Source organism: Hyaena hyaena, unplaced genomic scaffold (assembly GCF_003009895.1).
Source record: "Hyaena hyaena isolate Hyena2069 unplaced genomic scaffold, ASM300989v1 scaffold_651, whole genome shotgun sequence".
NCBI classification, from domain to species: domain Eukaryota; kingdom Metazoa; phylum Chordata; class Mammalia; order Carnivora; family Hyaenidae; genus Hyaena; species Hyaena hyaena.
The window spans coordinates 160308-176342 of NW_024081282.1; the positions used below are offsets into that span (position 1 = coordinate 160308).

The 16035-nt window shown below is 33.4% G+C and overlaps 1 protein-coding gene across 1 annotated transcript in view; it reads right to left on the reverse strand.

Annotated features, from left to right (window-relative positions):
* Positions 1–16035, reverse strand: part of COL11A1 (collagen type XI alpha 1 chain) — a 211820-nt gene that overhangs the window by 41198 nt on the left and 154587 nt on the right. The window contains 6 exon segments of the mRNA XM_039216657.1: positions 1126–1179; positions 5744–5851; positions 6348–6401; positions 7473–7526; positions 8667–8774; positions 13191–13298. Coding sequence (XP_039072588.1) covers positions 1126–1179; positions 5744–5851; positions 6348–6401; positions 7473–7526; positions 8667–8774; positions 13191–13298 — 486 coding nt within the window.

The following is a 16035-nucleotide window of genomic DNA, read 5'->3' on the forward strand; positions in this document are numbered from 1 at the left end:
GGCCAGAACCCTTTACCAAGGCTGTGATTAAATTGGTCTATAGTGAATAACATGGCATTAGAATTATTTTTAAAGGTCACAGTTTATTCTAATGTCATTGTTGAAAACTTTCTTATTATTAGCTATTACTAATATGTCAGGGAGAAATGTATTAATGATTCAGGGTACCATAGCAATCATATCTAGAAAGGAGTTTTCTATGTATCTGATGATGCTTAAGTAGTACTAGTTATTTGAGTCAGTGATGTTTATTATGTTCCTTGTTTTTAAGTTCATTGTGATGAAAAGAATTATTTCTTATTTGAAGAAAATAACATCTAAAATGCCAGGATAAAACTATCAAAATATGTATTCTGAAGGAACTAAGAATTGGGGCAATGTTTATTGAAAGGAAGGCACAATTAGAAACTACATTCATTACATTTAATTATAGACTTCAGTGACCCTGGGTTCATTGTTTCCTTATCTAAGGTAATGCTCAATAAACAAATATACATATTTCAAAATTTCAGTGAAGTCTTAGATTTATACTTAGGGCAAAAAGCCAGAATCAATAAATGCAATTATTTTGTCATAGCATTCTAATTCTAATAAGATTCCTTATTAAATTACAAATTTGTTACAAAGTACAAATATTTAATACTATGTTAACATTTGCTAATTATCCAAATCAAGGGTGATTATTATCTATTCTTTACCTGGCCAACTTCAAAGTCCAGAGCTAAGACCTAGTAAAAGTGTATAAAACTAAAGCTAAAAATTTATAAATAATTTATAAAATTAAAACTAAAAATTAATAAAAGTGTATAAACTAAAGTTCGGCAGTTTATACACACCTCAATAATCCATACACTTAGAAAAATATATATGTAACTATATATCAGCCAAATAATGCTGTATGTTTATACAACATTAGTCCAAAGTGAAAAAGAGAAAAGAAAGAGATACATGATGAAAGAAGCTTCAATGGTCACAGATACAGGTATGGGTGGGGAAAAGAGAAAGCATGGATCTGAAAAGTAATAGCCCTTAGGACTATTTTGTTCATATTATTAAACCTTAAGAAAGTTATTAGTAATGTGAAAATTCACAATATCCATAATATCCTAAAAGATATAAACTTACCATGGGACCAACATCTCCATTTTCACCTTTTTCACCAGGTGGGCCAGGCAGACCCTAAGAAAATATAATAGAACAACAATAAAAGTCACTCATGTATTTAAAAAGTGACTTTTGGCCAATTTATAATATAAAACCAAAATTAGGTATGAAGTCAAATTAGAAGATGAAATAAAGATTTAGAAACTACTGTTTGTCAAAATACTTAAAATTTTGCAAGTATTAACTGCATATAATAAATTTTTATACTTACGTTTACAAATAAAATTGCCGTTTTGTATAAAATTATACTGTTTGATTTTAGTTACAAGAACTAAATATATAATTTAATTTGGGAATTTATTGATGCTTAATTATTTGCTCCATGTTTTATGAGCATACATAGATATATACAGGACTGCCATTACAAAGATTTTCTGAAAAATCTTGTCCCAAATTATTTTAGAACATCCTATCCAGGTGAGGTTTTTATAGTTAGGTACCAGTTTGACAAAACTGTTTTGAAAATAAAATTTACAATACATTTCCAGGATTATAAATACCTTCTGATTTTTTAGCCTGTTACTTTCATTTCTCGTGCTAAAAATCTACAAGGTCATAAAACCTGGTGTATTTTATTCCCTTTATTCTTTCAAATAGTAGCATCAATGCTTTAGGAAGGGGTCTGTGTTACAGAATACACTCATAGGACAGATTACGCTCAAATTTCACCCATGTCTTTATGGGAAAATTGTTTTACTTCCTCTTGGTCTTCCTAACTAGGTTTTCCATGCAGAATTGTTCATATTTCCTGTTTCATACATCAACAGTACTTTGCACACACTTGAATTGCATACCTAAAAACACAGTGATGCCCCTTGTTTATATACTTACAATCATAAGCTACTTTGCAGTGATTATCAATATTTTATCTCTACCAATTATCAGAGGACCAGGCAAAAATAAGAGTTCAAAAAAATGTTGAATTAGTGATGAATGAACGAATTCTAAGAAAATAAATCAATAGGAAAAGCTACATGTATTAAAGTGTTTATTGTAACAGTAACTATGACAATTAAGATTCTCAATTATTCTAAATTTTTAATCATAGGGGTGCCTGGGTGGCTCAGTCAGTTAAGCGTCTGACTTTGGCTCAGGTCATTATCTCACAGTTCCTGAGTTCAAGCCCAGTGTTGGGTTCTGTGCTGACAGTTCAGAGCCTGGAACCTGCTTCAGATTCTGTCTCTCTTGCTCTCCGCCTCTCCCCTGCTCGTCTTCAGTCTCTCTCTCTCTCTCTCTCTCTCAAAAATAAACATTAAAAAAATTTTTAATTAAAAAAATAAATGTTTCATCATAGAAAACATAGATAAACAAGTTTGATTATATAAGCTAATGGGATATTATAGGGCTATGAATATGATACTAATACTCTAAATATGAAGTATATATAAGTACTAAAACACAAATATAAATAAATATGCATAATATAAATTTATCTGTGAAATGTATGTTTATAATAGGTATGATAATTAATGGACAGAAATAGTAAAAGTAGCAACAGTTTCTGATATGGTAGGATTATGTATTGTTGTAAGTTTTTAATGTTTTTGGTATTATTGCTGTTACTTATTTACACCTTACATACTCTATACATGCTTTATTTTTAATACTTCGATTAATAGTATTTCAGATATAATCTATTTAAGAAATAAAAATACACAATACAAAGCTCTAAATCTCTGCTGGTATTTTAGTCAATTATTAACTTGGCACAACACTGCAGTGGCTGCAAATTATTTGACCATGACCCACAGCAATAAATACATTTCACTTATTACCCCCTAAATGTGCATTTGCAAAATAGCTGAAAGATGAGTTTCAAAAAGTAAAACCCTTAATGAATAGATGATGGTGATCTTTGATATTTTTATTCTGTTTTACCTTATCCTGTTATATTTCATTTTTTTAATGCTGATAATAAGACACTAAATTGTTCTTATGACTTACTAATTCCACATGACTCTCAGTTTGGAGAGAAGGTGTTTTATTGAGTATATTTGTAAACCTTTTTAAATGTGGTATATATTTATTTTTATGACAAAATCTTATTACTGATTTACAATAAACAATATATACCAGGATTTAATTTCCTTTTTCTCAAAAGTTACTTGGATGTCTAGGAAGATAGCCAGTTATTCCCAAATGGTTAATAACAATTGATAGTAGCTTCTAGAATCCATTGGAGAAGTTCCTAGGAGGGCATAGCTAAGCAGTATTTTAGATTTTAGCCTGCCTAAAAACTACCTGAGACTGCTAAAATTTTAGATTTCAAGATGCACAACCTCAGAGAATATAATTCATTGATAGAGCACACAAATTTAAATTCTTAAATACACAAGTAGATTTTAACATTTAATATCTCATTTTTTAAGTTGGTTTCACTGAGTAGCATGCATTGCAACTTAAATTATAAACATCATATAAATTAATAATCACATTCTTATCTTTTGTCTCTGTTCCCACCACCTCCTTTTAGTATAGAGTGAATCTGATTTGGAATCCCCAAATTAAATAGTATAAAAATAGTAGAGTTCATAGTTTTCTTCTATTTCTATAACAAACTCAGCTCTGTATTGCCAGCTTATTTTCATGCATATGAGTATTCCTAATATTAGCTCAACAGGAACCTTCCAATAGAAAAACCTTGAAATATTTCTTTCTGATGAAGTCTGGTTATAGTTTAAGTTGATTAAGACAGAATGTTCTTATCACTAAAATTAATAGAGACATAAGGAGTCAAATTCTTTTGTTGCAGGAAACTAAATGTACTAAATGGCTCTACAGTGTTAATCAGTTTTCATATGCCCCAACTTTCTCCTAAGGAATAATTTATGCATGGAGTATTCTGTTCTAAGATCTGTCAATTTAAAATCATTTGCCACTTAAGTGATAAGATGACAAAAAAAAAAAAAACAATTTAGGTCAAGAACTATTGTTCTTTATGTCTCCTTCATATGCAGACAAATTGTAAACATCAAACTGAAAAATCAAGTCACTTAACCAGAATATTAGATTATTATTATTTACGTATTATAATTGCTAATATCTATTCTGCCATGAAGACTCAATTAAAGGATGCAGATGCAATTGTGAACATGTTAATTACATTAGCATCTTTTCAGATTCCTGATTTAAAAAGATAGCTGTGGGAAAATATAATCAATTTTGTACTGAACTAATTTCTCAAGTCACCCTCATCAAAGAGCACATTTCTTACACTGTGCAGATGAAGGTAATTTTTCATTTAATATTTTATAAATATAAGCTACAAGACTTCTTCTTTAATCAGGAGAACTACACTCCTAAATTACAGCCTTATAGAATCAGAGTAATCAGTTAAAAGAAAAAGAAGAAAATGAATGGTAACATATCTTCTGGCAATCTAATTTTGAATGCCTTGTTGTTGTTTTCAAATACGTGTGTTCCTCACACATGTTGATATTTAATATTCATAATTGATCATTTACTTTTGTGTAATAAATATAAAGGGGTAAACACAAATATGAAATGAAGTTTTTGCATTTCCCAAGTCTAAAAATAATTATTTTGGATTAAAATAAAAGCAGAAAATTACAGTATCATGTTCACTGAGTGCTATAATAATAACTATGATAATATAGTAATTATATTATTTACAATATAATTTGTATGATGATGTATGCAATAAGCTACTTAATATAAAAAACCAGTAGTCTGTGACTTTACTTATGAAAATAAAGATAAAAAAATAAATGTATATAAATTCAACTTCTATTTACTTTTCTACAACTTCACAAACTGATAAGGACAGTGACCTAGATGATTTAATTTAATCCTTTCTAAAACTGTTAATGTGGCATAACTCATATCCATGTGGTACCCAAATTACCATTTAAAACACAATTTTATAATCTTTCAAAGGATCCCTAGGTAGGTGTAGAATAAGCTTGTGAAAGAAGAAAGCCAGATGTTTCCAAAGTTTGTAGGAAGCCATGAACATCACACAGAAGAGTAGAAAAACAACTCAGCTAGATATCTACAATGCAAAGTATTGCCTAAGAGTCCAGTTGTAAGGCATATTTGAATGAAAATTTCTTAGCCTATATTGATTTATAATTTCATATTTCTTGTCCTGAATGTGCTTCACAAAATACAAATTATAATTTAAATGTTATTTTAAATGATCAATCTGTTGTGAATTGTTTATTTTTCCTATTTTTGTTAAACATTTGCCCTTGGCAGTGTCTGTTGGTAGCTGTGATTGACAGATGGCATTTCTCAAAATGCTTTGAATTTTTGCTAGTCATTTGAAGTAGTGATTTTCCTGCTATGAGTTCTCCAAAAGAGTCATTGTAACCTCTCGCTTTTAACTCTCACTCTTCAATAAGGTTGTAGTTTATTTTTAGGCAAAATGGGAATGAAGAATGGAGGTGTAATACCTAATATTGGGCTAACATTTAAGTAAAACGGTCATTAGGGTTAAACATTGTCTCCAGGCTTCTAGATAGAAAAAAGGAAAGCTACTTTGTTTTATGTCCACCTGAAAACCTGGTGTGAGAAGTAGGTAGACAGGACAGAGTACAAAATGCCTAGAGCATCTTACCTGAAGACCTATGGGACCAGGAGGTCCTGGGAAACCTCTTGCACCCTCGTCACCTTTTTGTCCAAACATCCCCTGCTGACCTCTGGGACCTGGCTCACCATCACCTCCCTAGAGAAAAGCAATGACAATGATCATAAACTGGAAAAAATCACAATTCTGATACAAGTCATCACAAAAATATAGCCATTTCTAATTTAATCAAAGCTGGTCTATTAACGAGTAATCAAATAAAAAAGATTAAATTTCCATTATCTGTGGCAAACACACCATTGTTTGTTTGGTTTACATTCTTTGTTTCTGGAGCGTGACTGATTTTGATTTTCTCATGAATACCAAGTGAAGTAAAAGTTGTCTGTCAAGGGGAAAATAATGTTCAGAATACACTAAAAATTAAGTACTTTTAACTCATTCTTTTCAAATGAAGTCATAACAGTTTTTGTTTATAAAGATCAGCCTGGTTAGCTATATTAGAGAATTCATATCTGATTCAACATTAGACAGACATAGTTATAACCAGACAAAACCAACTGGTTATGTGACTATTCATAAATTTAATCAGGGAACGGTGAGGATATAAATTTGCTGAACAAAGAGGAATACTTACAGAAATTCCAGGGGCACCAACGGGGCCTTGAAGACCTGGCGGTCCAGGAGGACCCTGTGGTGAGATAAAAATCAGTAAATTTGAAGCTGAAGCCAGATGAGCCTGAGCGGTAATAGTGCAGAACATCTGGTTGATCAGTCTATTACGCACCTCTCCAGTTCTATAGAAAAGAAGTCTTTTGCATTTAGAGCAGTCAACCATTATTTATTTTACTTCTTGAGACTCAGGCTTGCATATTTGTAATCAGCTTTAAATTGGTAGTTATCGAAAACACTCTCATCTGTAATGTTGTGGATATTTAAAAATGGATTTTTATGCTATCACAAATCACATTGAAGTTTCACACTGGAAAATTTTCAAAATACCAGATTTCTTTAATGAGATATGTATGAGTCAGAAGGAGCACTTAAAAGATCAGTCTATAAAATATCTTCTAGTGAATATTGGGGTAGGGATTCCATACAGACAGAATATAGTGATATACAAAAATTTAGAATTTCCTTCATATGAAAACACATGCAAACTTAGTTTATATATTAAGTATACCAGATCTCCTTATTTTGAGCAATAGATTACAATAGGTCTATGAGTCTTACATGCATAAATATTTCTTCTTAACTTTTTTTTTTTACGTACATAACTGATCAGTCACTATGAAAGATCCCAGCACTAAAGAAAAACAGTCATTGGATTATATTGTTCATAACCAATGTGTGCTGGTAACGGTACTTCAAACAAAGGTTCCAAAAGCATGGCTCACAGACCACTGGGGTGAGGCACTTTTAGGTTTCCACCAGGTCAAAATCCTTTTCATAACTACACTATGACACTGTTTCTCATTAAACCACGGGATATTTGAACTAATGGTATAAAAGCAATGAAGGGTAAACTGGCTGATGACCTCGTCTTACTGTCAGACTTTTAGGATTAGAAGTACTATGTATCTCAACACATAACTTCAAAAGGGGGTTTAATTAGAATTGACTGAATCTCAACTGAATAGTTGTCAAAGAGGTAATATAGTATGGATATTATAAGTAGGTAGTAAGAACTATGGAAAAATACCCATGGTCAATAGCCAAAGTCAAATGAATAATGCTGCTCAGTAGGAATTAGGAAACTCACATTTTCTCCTTTGTCACCCTTGCTGCCCTTCTGTCCTGGTTCACCAATTTCACCCTGTATTGGAAAGATTTGAGTTAGAGTTTATTCCTAATATGTCATGCCTGCCATTGCAATTGTCATCACTATCACCCAATTATTAAATTTTACTTTAATGTAATTCTATATTAGTGTTTAATGTCATTGTTTAAATTGTGAAATCTGGGGGTGCCTGCATGACACAGTTGGTTAAGCATCTGACTCTTGAGCTGGGCTCTTGTCATGATCTCACAGCTCACGAGTTCGAGCCCCACATCGGGCTCTGTGCTGATGGTGCAGAGCCTGGTTGGGATTCTGTCTGTCCTTCTCTTTTCCTCTATCCAGCTTGTGCTCTTTCTCAAAATAAATAAATAAACTTTAAAAAAAAAAACAGTAAAACCTATGTTTTCTCTGCTACTCTCTTTCTAGTATTGATGAATATATAGACGACCTAAAGTCAACTGAACTTTGAGGCATATTGCAACTGGATTTTTAACTCACAAAATCAATTTGTTCTGAAACATCACAATAATCTGATACTGGAAGTATATTAACAAAAATATAATTACACGTGAATCAAAAATTACTTAATTTTCTCCTGGTTTTCTAAATGCTAAAATGTTGTACATTATCAGATTACTGGCTCATAAATTGTGTTATGGCATTTCACAATAATATTAGAAAACAGATTAGATACATACACTTAATAATACAGCTATGCATTCAGAATTAAAAGTTTAAAATATTTATTTCTACGTTAGGTAATAGAGATGCCCAGTATCATCAAATAGGAATGTAACCTATTCTTAAGTCTCCTTTTGCAGTATCCAAGAGACAAGAGCTAAGCATATACAAGTAATTACTTCAATTAGTTTCACATTTATTTCAGAAACACATATATTTGAAAATAAATGATCAATTTTGCCATCTGCTATTTTTTCTCTCTAGCATTTTTCTTGAGTTCCTCTTTTTTGTTTACATCCCACATACTATTTCATGGATAGATAATATTACTCAAAATGCAAATTAAAAACTTTGAGCACGTGGAACATGTATGAAACTCTGAAAAAACTATCTTGAGATTTGGCATCTAATCTTCAGAAATATTAAATCTAAGATTCTTGAGGAAAAGAAATTACACTTTCACAGGATGTACTCACATAAACACAAAATACCAACCTTGTCTCCATCTTCTCCGGGCGAGCCCGCAGGTCCAGCAGGCCCTGGGAGACCCACAGGGCCTTGGACTCCATCTCTCCCTGCGGGGCCTTGAGGACCTTTTTCTCCCTGTATTGAAAATCCAGCAGACCATTACTCTGCTGTAAGAAACCTTTAAGTTAGCCGTTTATAGGATTTTTAAGTATAGCTGCAGCAGGTCACATTCTGAGTTCCAAACTTGACAAAGAAGTTATTTCCTGTTACCAAGTAAAAAATATTTTCAAGTAGCAAATGACAATACAAAAGATCCCTTCATTCTTTCCTGACTAAGAACACCATCCCTGCTAACTGATGAGGGGGCATGAGGCAGGCTGAGGGGTAAACCACAAGCTGGCACCCCCTCCCCACCCCAGGTGGGATCTGTGTGACGCTCCTCGGACAGTCCTGACTACCCAAGAACAAAGGAAAGGGGTTTAAGTGCTTGCCATGGTGATGTGGGAAACTAAGGCAAATGAAAAATTAAATTCCTTTACTGCCTACAGCCCACGGACAAGTTCTTAAAACTGGCAGAGTGATCTCCCTTTAGGAGCTCAGCTGCCTCGATGATGACACTTTGCTGGGGGCAAAAGAAAACCTTAGTTTACCATTATCCCAAACTTGAGGATCCTATAAATCAACTTCCTTTAACTTAACTGCTTAAAGATATATGCTGGCAATCATACTCCAAGCTTATGCCCCCCAAAATGCATCTGAAGGGTCTCATGACTGAGGCTTTATTAAATGGTAATAAATGGTGTTTCCCTAGCAACAGCTAGCCCTTCAAGGTCCTGGAAACCTTGCTTCCAAAATTCTTTAGAGACTTACTATATCCCTGACCCCTTCCCAACTTGAGGGTATATAATGACCTTGTCATGACCCCAGTGTAGCTTTTCCTCCCCACAGGTCCTGTCCCCATGCTTTCATAAAATCATCTTTTTGCATCAAAGACATCTTCAAGAATTCTTTCTTGATCTTGGCTCTGGACCACCCCACTATCACCCCAAAACTTCATCGCTAACAATTTATAAGTCTCAGGCTAGGCCCACAAAAGTAATTAAGACTCAGATTAGAATTTTTTCTTCAAACTCACATTTCCTAATCAAGCACTGTATATTGATAAATCAGATGCTTGATATTTACGAAAAGTCACTGAACTTGTACTCTCCTTTGGTGGTGCTACTGAAATTGCTGGGCGCTGACTAAAAGGCCTGAAAAATCATAAAATGCATTTGCTCATATAACCAACTGTATGCTTCATGCATCAACTTTTTCTCCTTTTAACAAAAGTGTCATGGATTTTCCTAGATTTTTATATTTTAATTCATTGCTGCTTTTTTGGATTCAAAACGAGAAGACTGTTAGCTTTGTTTATTTTTTGACAACAGCATTATTTTCCTATTTTTAAATTTACCTCTGCTGTATAATTTAAAAAAATAGTGCCTTGGATAATGAAGGTGGCATCTATTTTCCATTAAAATTTCTTTCAGAGTATAAAGTAAATTATTTCCTAAAGGCCAAGATTTCACCAATTTTGTAGAAGGTATATATGTCTGATTATTCTCAGTGGCCCTCTCTTCTCTCTGGTTGTATAGGCTGGGAACCCACAAGTCATAAGCTCCTGCCTTTGTGTTACCCTGTTCTCTACCCTCCTTCCCTTACCACTTCCTGCCCCTTTACAATGACTGAGTTTTATCTGTTTTATCTCTTGAATGTATTTTCTTCACTTTAAGATGATCAATTTATCCCAAGTTACTAGCAGCCTTCCTTTGAACAACTGAAATAACCTTTTATCTTTTCTCACATCTATTCTTACCTCCAAACTATTCCCCATGCTGTAGTCAGAGAGACAATGAGATCATCTTACTAACATTCTTCAGACACTTGTTTATCATTACCAAGATATAGACTAAGCTGTGAGTGTAGCCTACCATTATCTACTTCCTCCTACCTGCCCAGCAGCATCTGGCCTCCCCCTTGCATTGGCTCTCTGAATTCCAACTCCCTCTAGACCTTTTTTGCAGTTGAATCTGATTCCATGCCTCTCCTGTTGCTTGGCCTGAATCTGCCTAGGAGGACCCTTCCCCTTCTCATCTTTTACATTCAACCATTAGTGTCCTGTCCAAGGAAACACCCTGATTCCAGCTCAGTTCCCTCTGTTATAAGCTGGCATTTCCTTCATATTACTAACCAGAGTTTGTAACTATACATGTACTTAGTGATTCTTTGCTTATTATCTAATAGCCCCATCAGACAATAAATTGTGTAAGGGCAGAAACTGTGTCTGTTTTTGTATTCCATTGCATCCCTCTGGCATGTGGCCCAGAGTAGCCACTTAAGGAATATTTGTTGAATTAATTACTGACAACAAAAATAACAAAATATCTACAAAACAAAGTTAACTTGTAAACTCTGACTTATTAATTTCTTAGATTCCATATGATCTGGTTTCTCAAAACTTTCCCAATTATCATTTAAGACATACCCCTGATGTCACCTTGGAGACTTTTTATTTCCTTTTATTTCCTTTAAAAAAAATACTGCAGCATCTCAAACCTATTTATACTTATAACAGGATATACTCCCTGTGTTATTCATAGGGAACTTCACTAGTTTAAGCACATCGCTGATTCAGATACTTCTCCTTAAATTTGGATTTCTTTTAGAGCTTGAACTCCAAAAATCAATTCTTTTATATGAGAGTATCCGTAAATAAGATACATTAATTCTTACCTGCCTTCATTATAGCACTCATGATCTCTAGCCAAGAATCACCTGCCATTTATTTCTTCTGATTCTGGTCTGTGTGGAGTCAGGAAAAAATCTTTCAACTGCTCTACACCACACTAAATTTAGATTCTTCATTTACAACTCAGCAAGATGACAAACTCTTCCTCCATTCTGTATGCATCTCGTGGCCTGCAATCTACCGGACTACCAGAAACACCATCCATCTCTCCTTAAGCAGTCTTTATTTCATCACTTCTCCTTCGCTAATGTTAACAGCTGAATCTCACCTTAACATTTTGATAGAAGCAGATACTCATCCCCATATCCATCATCTTTCACTTGGCATAATCTGGTATTTAGCCGGTACCCATACCCTCAACTTTTATTATAATTCACTGAATCCATCTCTCCTTATTCAAAGGCCAATTTATGCACTTATTTTCCAGTTATAATCCATCCTTTTTTATGGTAACTCTGGTCCACACATATGATGATGATGGCTCACCGATGACTTCTCACAATTCTACAAAGTAATTTAGAACTACTATTTCATCTAATTCTCAAAAAATATTGTGATTATCTTCTTCTCAGAGGCTTTGGGATGCTAAATAGCTTAGCCAAAATCATGAGCTAAACAAATGACAGACCTGAATTCCCAGTCCAATTCTGATTGGCTCAAAGTTGGCAGCTCTAGTCTACTCTGACATCCTTAACTTCCTCACCCTTCATTGATTCTTTACTTTATTATTGGTTGTGGGTAAATATATGCAGATCATAATAACAAGAGACAATGCATTCAATTCTACCTGTATTTCTAGCTACTGTCCCACTATTTTTTAGCCACATGGTTTACTTGGGTTGCTCTATGTGTACCTATCCCACAACTACCTTCTTATCAACTACCTTCTTTTTGACCCCACTGTAATTATCCAGAAGAATTATCATGAATGCCCAACAGGCCAAGTCCTGATCTCTCATTTTGCTTTTATTCAGCTTTCAGTATTCATGATCATTTCTAATATTCAACAAAGGAGACTTTTTAATCTGTCGGTCCTCGTGATGGTGTGGCCTGGATATATTTTCTAGCACTCATGGACTCTTTTTTTTAAGCCATTTTATCCATATTTATTGTATGATTTTGTTTTAATCTTGGAGGATGAGAATTGTTTAGGAAAATTAATATGACTACATCAAAAGCAGAAATAAAAACAGATAATAAATCTTGACAAAGAAACATAAGCCTAATGAACAGACTATAGCCCAGAATCATTTAAAAATAAAAAATTTAAATGCAATAAATATAAGATAAAATAATTGGCTATATGTTTCCTATCTCCTTCACTGCAGATCAAAACTCAAATTACATGAGAAGGGCAGCCACTCTCTATGGGTTTCATTTACAGACTCTGGAAATATTGGATATGAAGCTGTAATACAAGAGGAGTGAAAAGTGCATACTTCTAATATAAAGCAGCAAAGTATAGTTTTAATCAAAACTCCAATTTTATTTTTTAAAAGGAGCAAAATCAGAAGCCTTTTACATTAATAATATCCAACTCCCTCAAAGGTCTTAGAGTTTCATAAAGTGTGGGAAAATGTCATCTCATTTAATTGAATTTGAAATTTTCTCTATTATAAATATAAAAAGAAGTGTGTTTATATGCCAGGCACATATGCAGAGAGAAGGCAGTGGAGTATGAAGAGCTAATATCCCTGAATAAAAAGTAATAACTTGTGCCGAATGGCGGTATAATATATTTTCTCCTTGAAATTACTTACAGGAGCACCTTTCTCTCCAGCTGGACCAGGGGGACCCTGGGGTCCCGGGCGTCCTGGCAAACCAATTGGGCCTGCTGTACCTGCTGATCCACGTTCTCCCGGTGAGCCCTAAGACATGGAGAAAAAGGTATTTCGTTATTAGTAGTGGAAAAAGTGAAACTGGCTTAAGAATTACTTATTTAATAGTGGAGTCTCATAGTATAGTAAATAATGTAGAGTCACTTTTGGACAATTTGAAGATCTCAAATAAGAATGGTTGCACTATTTGAATGATTATTTTCTAGCCCCAATATCAAGCACAGATATTGAAATTAGGAAACATAAGATGAAAATTTTCATTTTTAAAGCTTTAATGTTTACAGGTATCTTTTGTTTTCATTTAAGTGTTCAAAATAGTTCACAATGTTTTATAAAACATAAATCCAATAAATAACTTATATGATTTTCTCAGGTATTATTAGGGATTGGCAGAATACATTTTTCTAGACTAGTATTTCTCACAGCCATTTCTGTGCTTCACCTCAAACTTGCTGAATCACAATTTCAAAGTCCTAAAAATGAGTTCAGAAATTGTCACTGCATTAGGCTACAAATATAATTTTTTACATAATAAAGTCTGATAATCACTATCCCAGATTTTGGACTTTTTCCCAGAAAATTGGTCCTTAATTTATCTTAGAGTCTGACTGGGATCATTGGGTTTTATTATGAATACTGACAATATAATTCATATAATTAGGCATGTTCAATTGAGTTTCAAAGAAGATGCCATATATTTTCAACTAATTTTCTTAAAAAATACCTAATATGTAAACTTTACAATAAAACACTATGAATACCAGTTTCATATTAATTACATCTATAACAACTTAAGAAATCATTATTTAAAGAAGTAATAAAAGAAATGCAAACATATTTCCTAAGTCATGTAAAGCTCAAGTATAATCGTTACTATTTCCAACTTTATTTATTGAAAAATAACAAGAACATTGTCTTTGGATTAGATTCCTGGATGGATGGCTAGGTTACAATTTGTCACTTTCTTTTGTGATTGAGCAAAATGTGAAATATTAGGAAATATGATTAATAGCAAGTTTCCTTAAAATTAATATATTTAGATAATAACATCATTTCAAAAATCACAGAAGAAATCACTTATAAAAGCGAGAGAATACAGTACTTTAACATTTATTTTCTAATATTATACTTCTCGTATAGTTGGAAATCTTTTTATTATACAAATATGAATTATTGACTTTGTTCTAATTTATGTTTTATTAGGTAGAGAATCCTGTATGAGCACAAGAACAGTGATAATAATGACAACAATTTGTATCGACAGTGTGCTTTACAATTTACAAAGCTATTTCACATTCATTTTGTCATTTTATTCTCGAAAAAACTCCATCAAGTTGATAGAAGCTGTGTACATGTCAGTTTTAAAGGTGAAAAACCTGTGGCCTAGGGGTTATTTGTTCTTCTCATAATCATGTAGCAGTCAAGGAGTACCTGGGTGGCTCAGTCAGTGAAGCATCCAAATTGGGTTTCTGCTCAGGCCATGACCTCACACTTTGTAGGTTCGAGCCCCACACTGGGCTGTGAGCTGACAGCAGGGACTCTGCTTGCGATTCTCTGTCTCCCTCTCTCTGCCCCTCCCCTACTCACGCTATCTCTCTCTGGAAATAAATAAACTTAAATAAATCCTGACCTTGCACTCCTCCTTGTGCCTTGTCCACAAAGCCACCCACTGCTTCTCTCTACCAGAGTAGATTACAAAAGATAACAAAAATACTCACTACCGATATAAACATCCTGATAGTATTTTTTCTTGCTAAATTCACAAGGTACACATAAAGTTTTTATTTAGCCAGGTGTCTGAATGCTAAAGCAATTAAAATGAATTAAGGGAATATAGATTTGAGATTATTGGTAATAATTTAAGAGTGACACTAGAAAAAGTGATTTTGTCTTTAATTTTTTGTTTGTTTGTTTGTTTTAGGACTATTTGAACCACTGTTGTAGGTTTTTTAATTATAGGGGATCTTAAACTTAGGAGATAGAAATAATTTGGAGAAACTTTACCAAAATTATGGTGAAATAAGTCATGAAATTTAAACTTGATATAAATATAAAGTGGCATATTTGAGCTATAATAAGTATATATTTAAAAACAAACCCAGGAATTGTTCCTCATACTGTATAATAATTAATCAAGAGTTGTTTGAAAAATAAATATTTACCAATTACCTATTTCAAATACTAAAGAATAAACAATTACAGAGGAAAATTGCAGTTAGTACTTTTTTTAAATAAACATCTACCCTCTGTCAAAATGTTTTGAAATTTAATAATTTAAAGAAAAAAATATATATGTATCTTTTAGAGACAGTGTAAGCAGGGCAGAGGTTAGAGGGGGAGAGAGAGAGAGAGAGAGAAGAGAGAGAGAGAATCTTAAGCAGGGTCCTCGCTGCACGAGGCTCAATCCCAGGATCCTGGACTCATGACCTGAGTGGATATCAAGAGTTGGACGCTCAATCGACTGAGACACCCAGACGTTGCTATTAAAATATTTTATGGGGAAAAAAAGGTCAACTACAAGTGGTATAACTGTTAACAAGGTGGCAGATGTTGGATAAATGATTTCAGAGGCCAATGCAGAAGTAAAAAAGATGAGTAGAGTCCTCTAAGTATCTTTGCATTCAACAGGTACTGCCCTAAAAGTGAAAGGAATGTAAAGGTTTGTCTCTACTTATCAGAGAGAGTGCAGTCAGAAGGGAAGCCTGGAGAAGGTTGAGAGCAAGGAGGAGGGAGAGAAAGAGAGAGGTAGAGAAAAGGAGGGACGTGG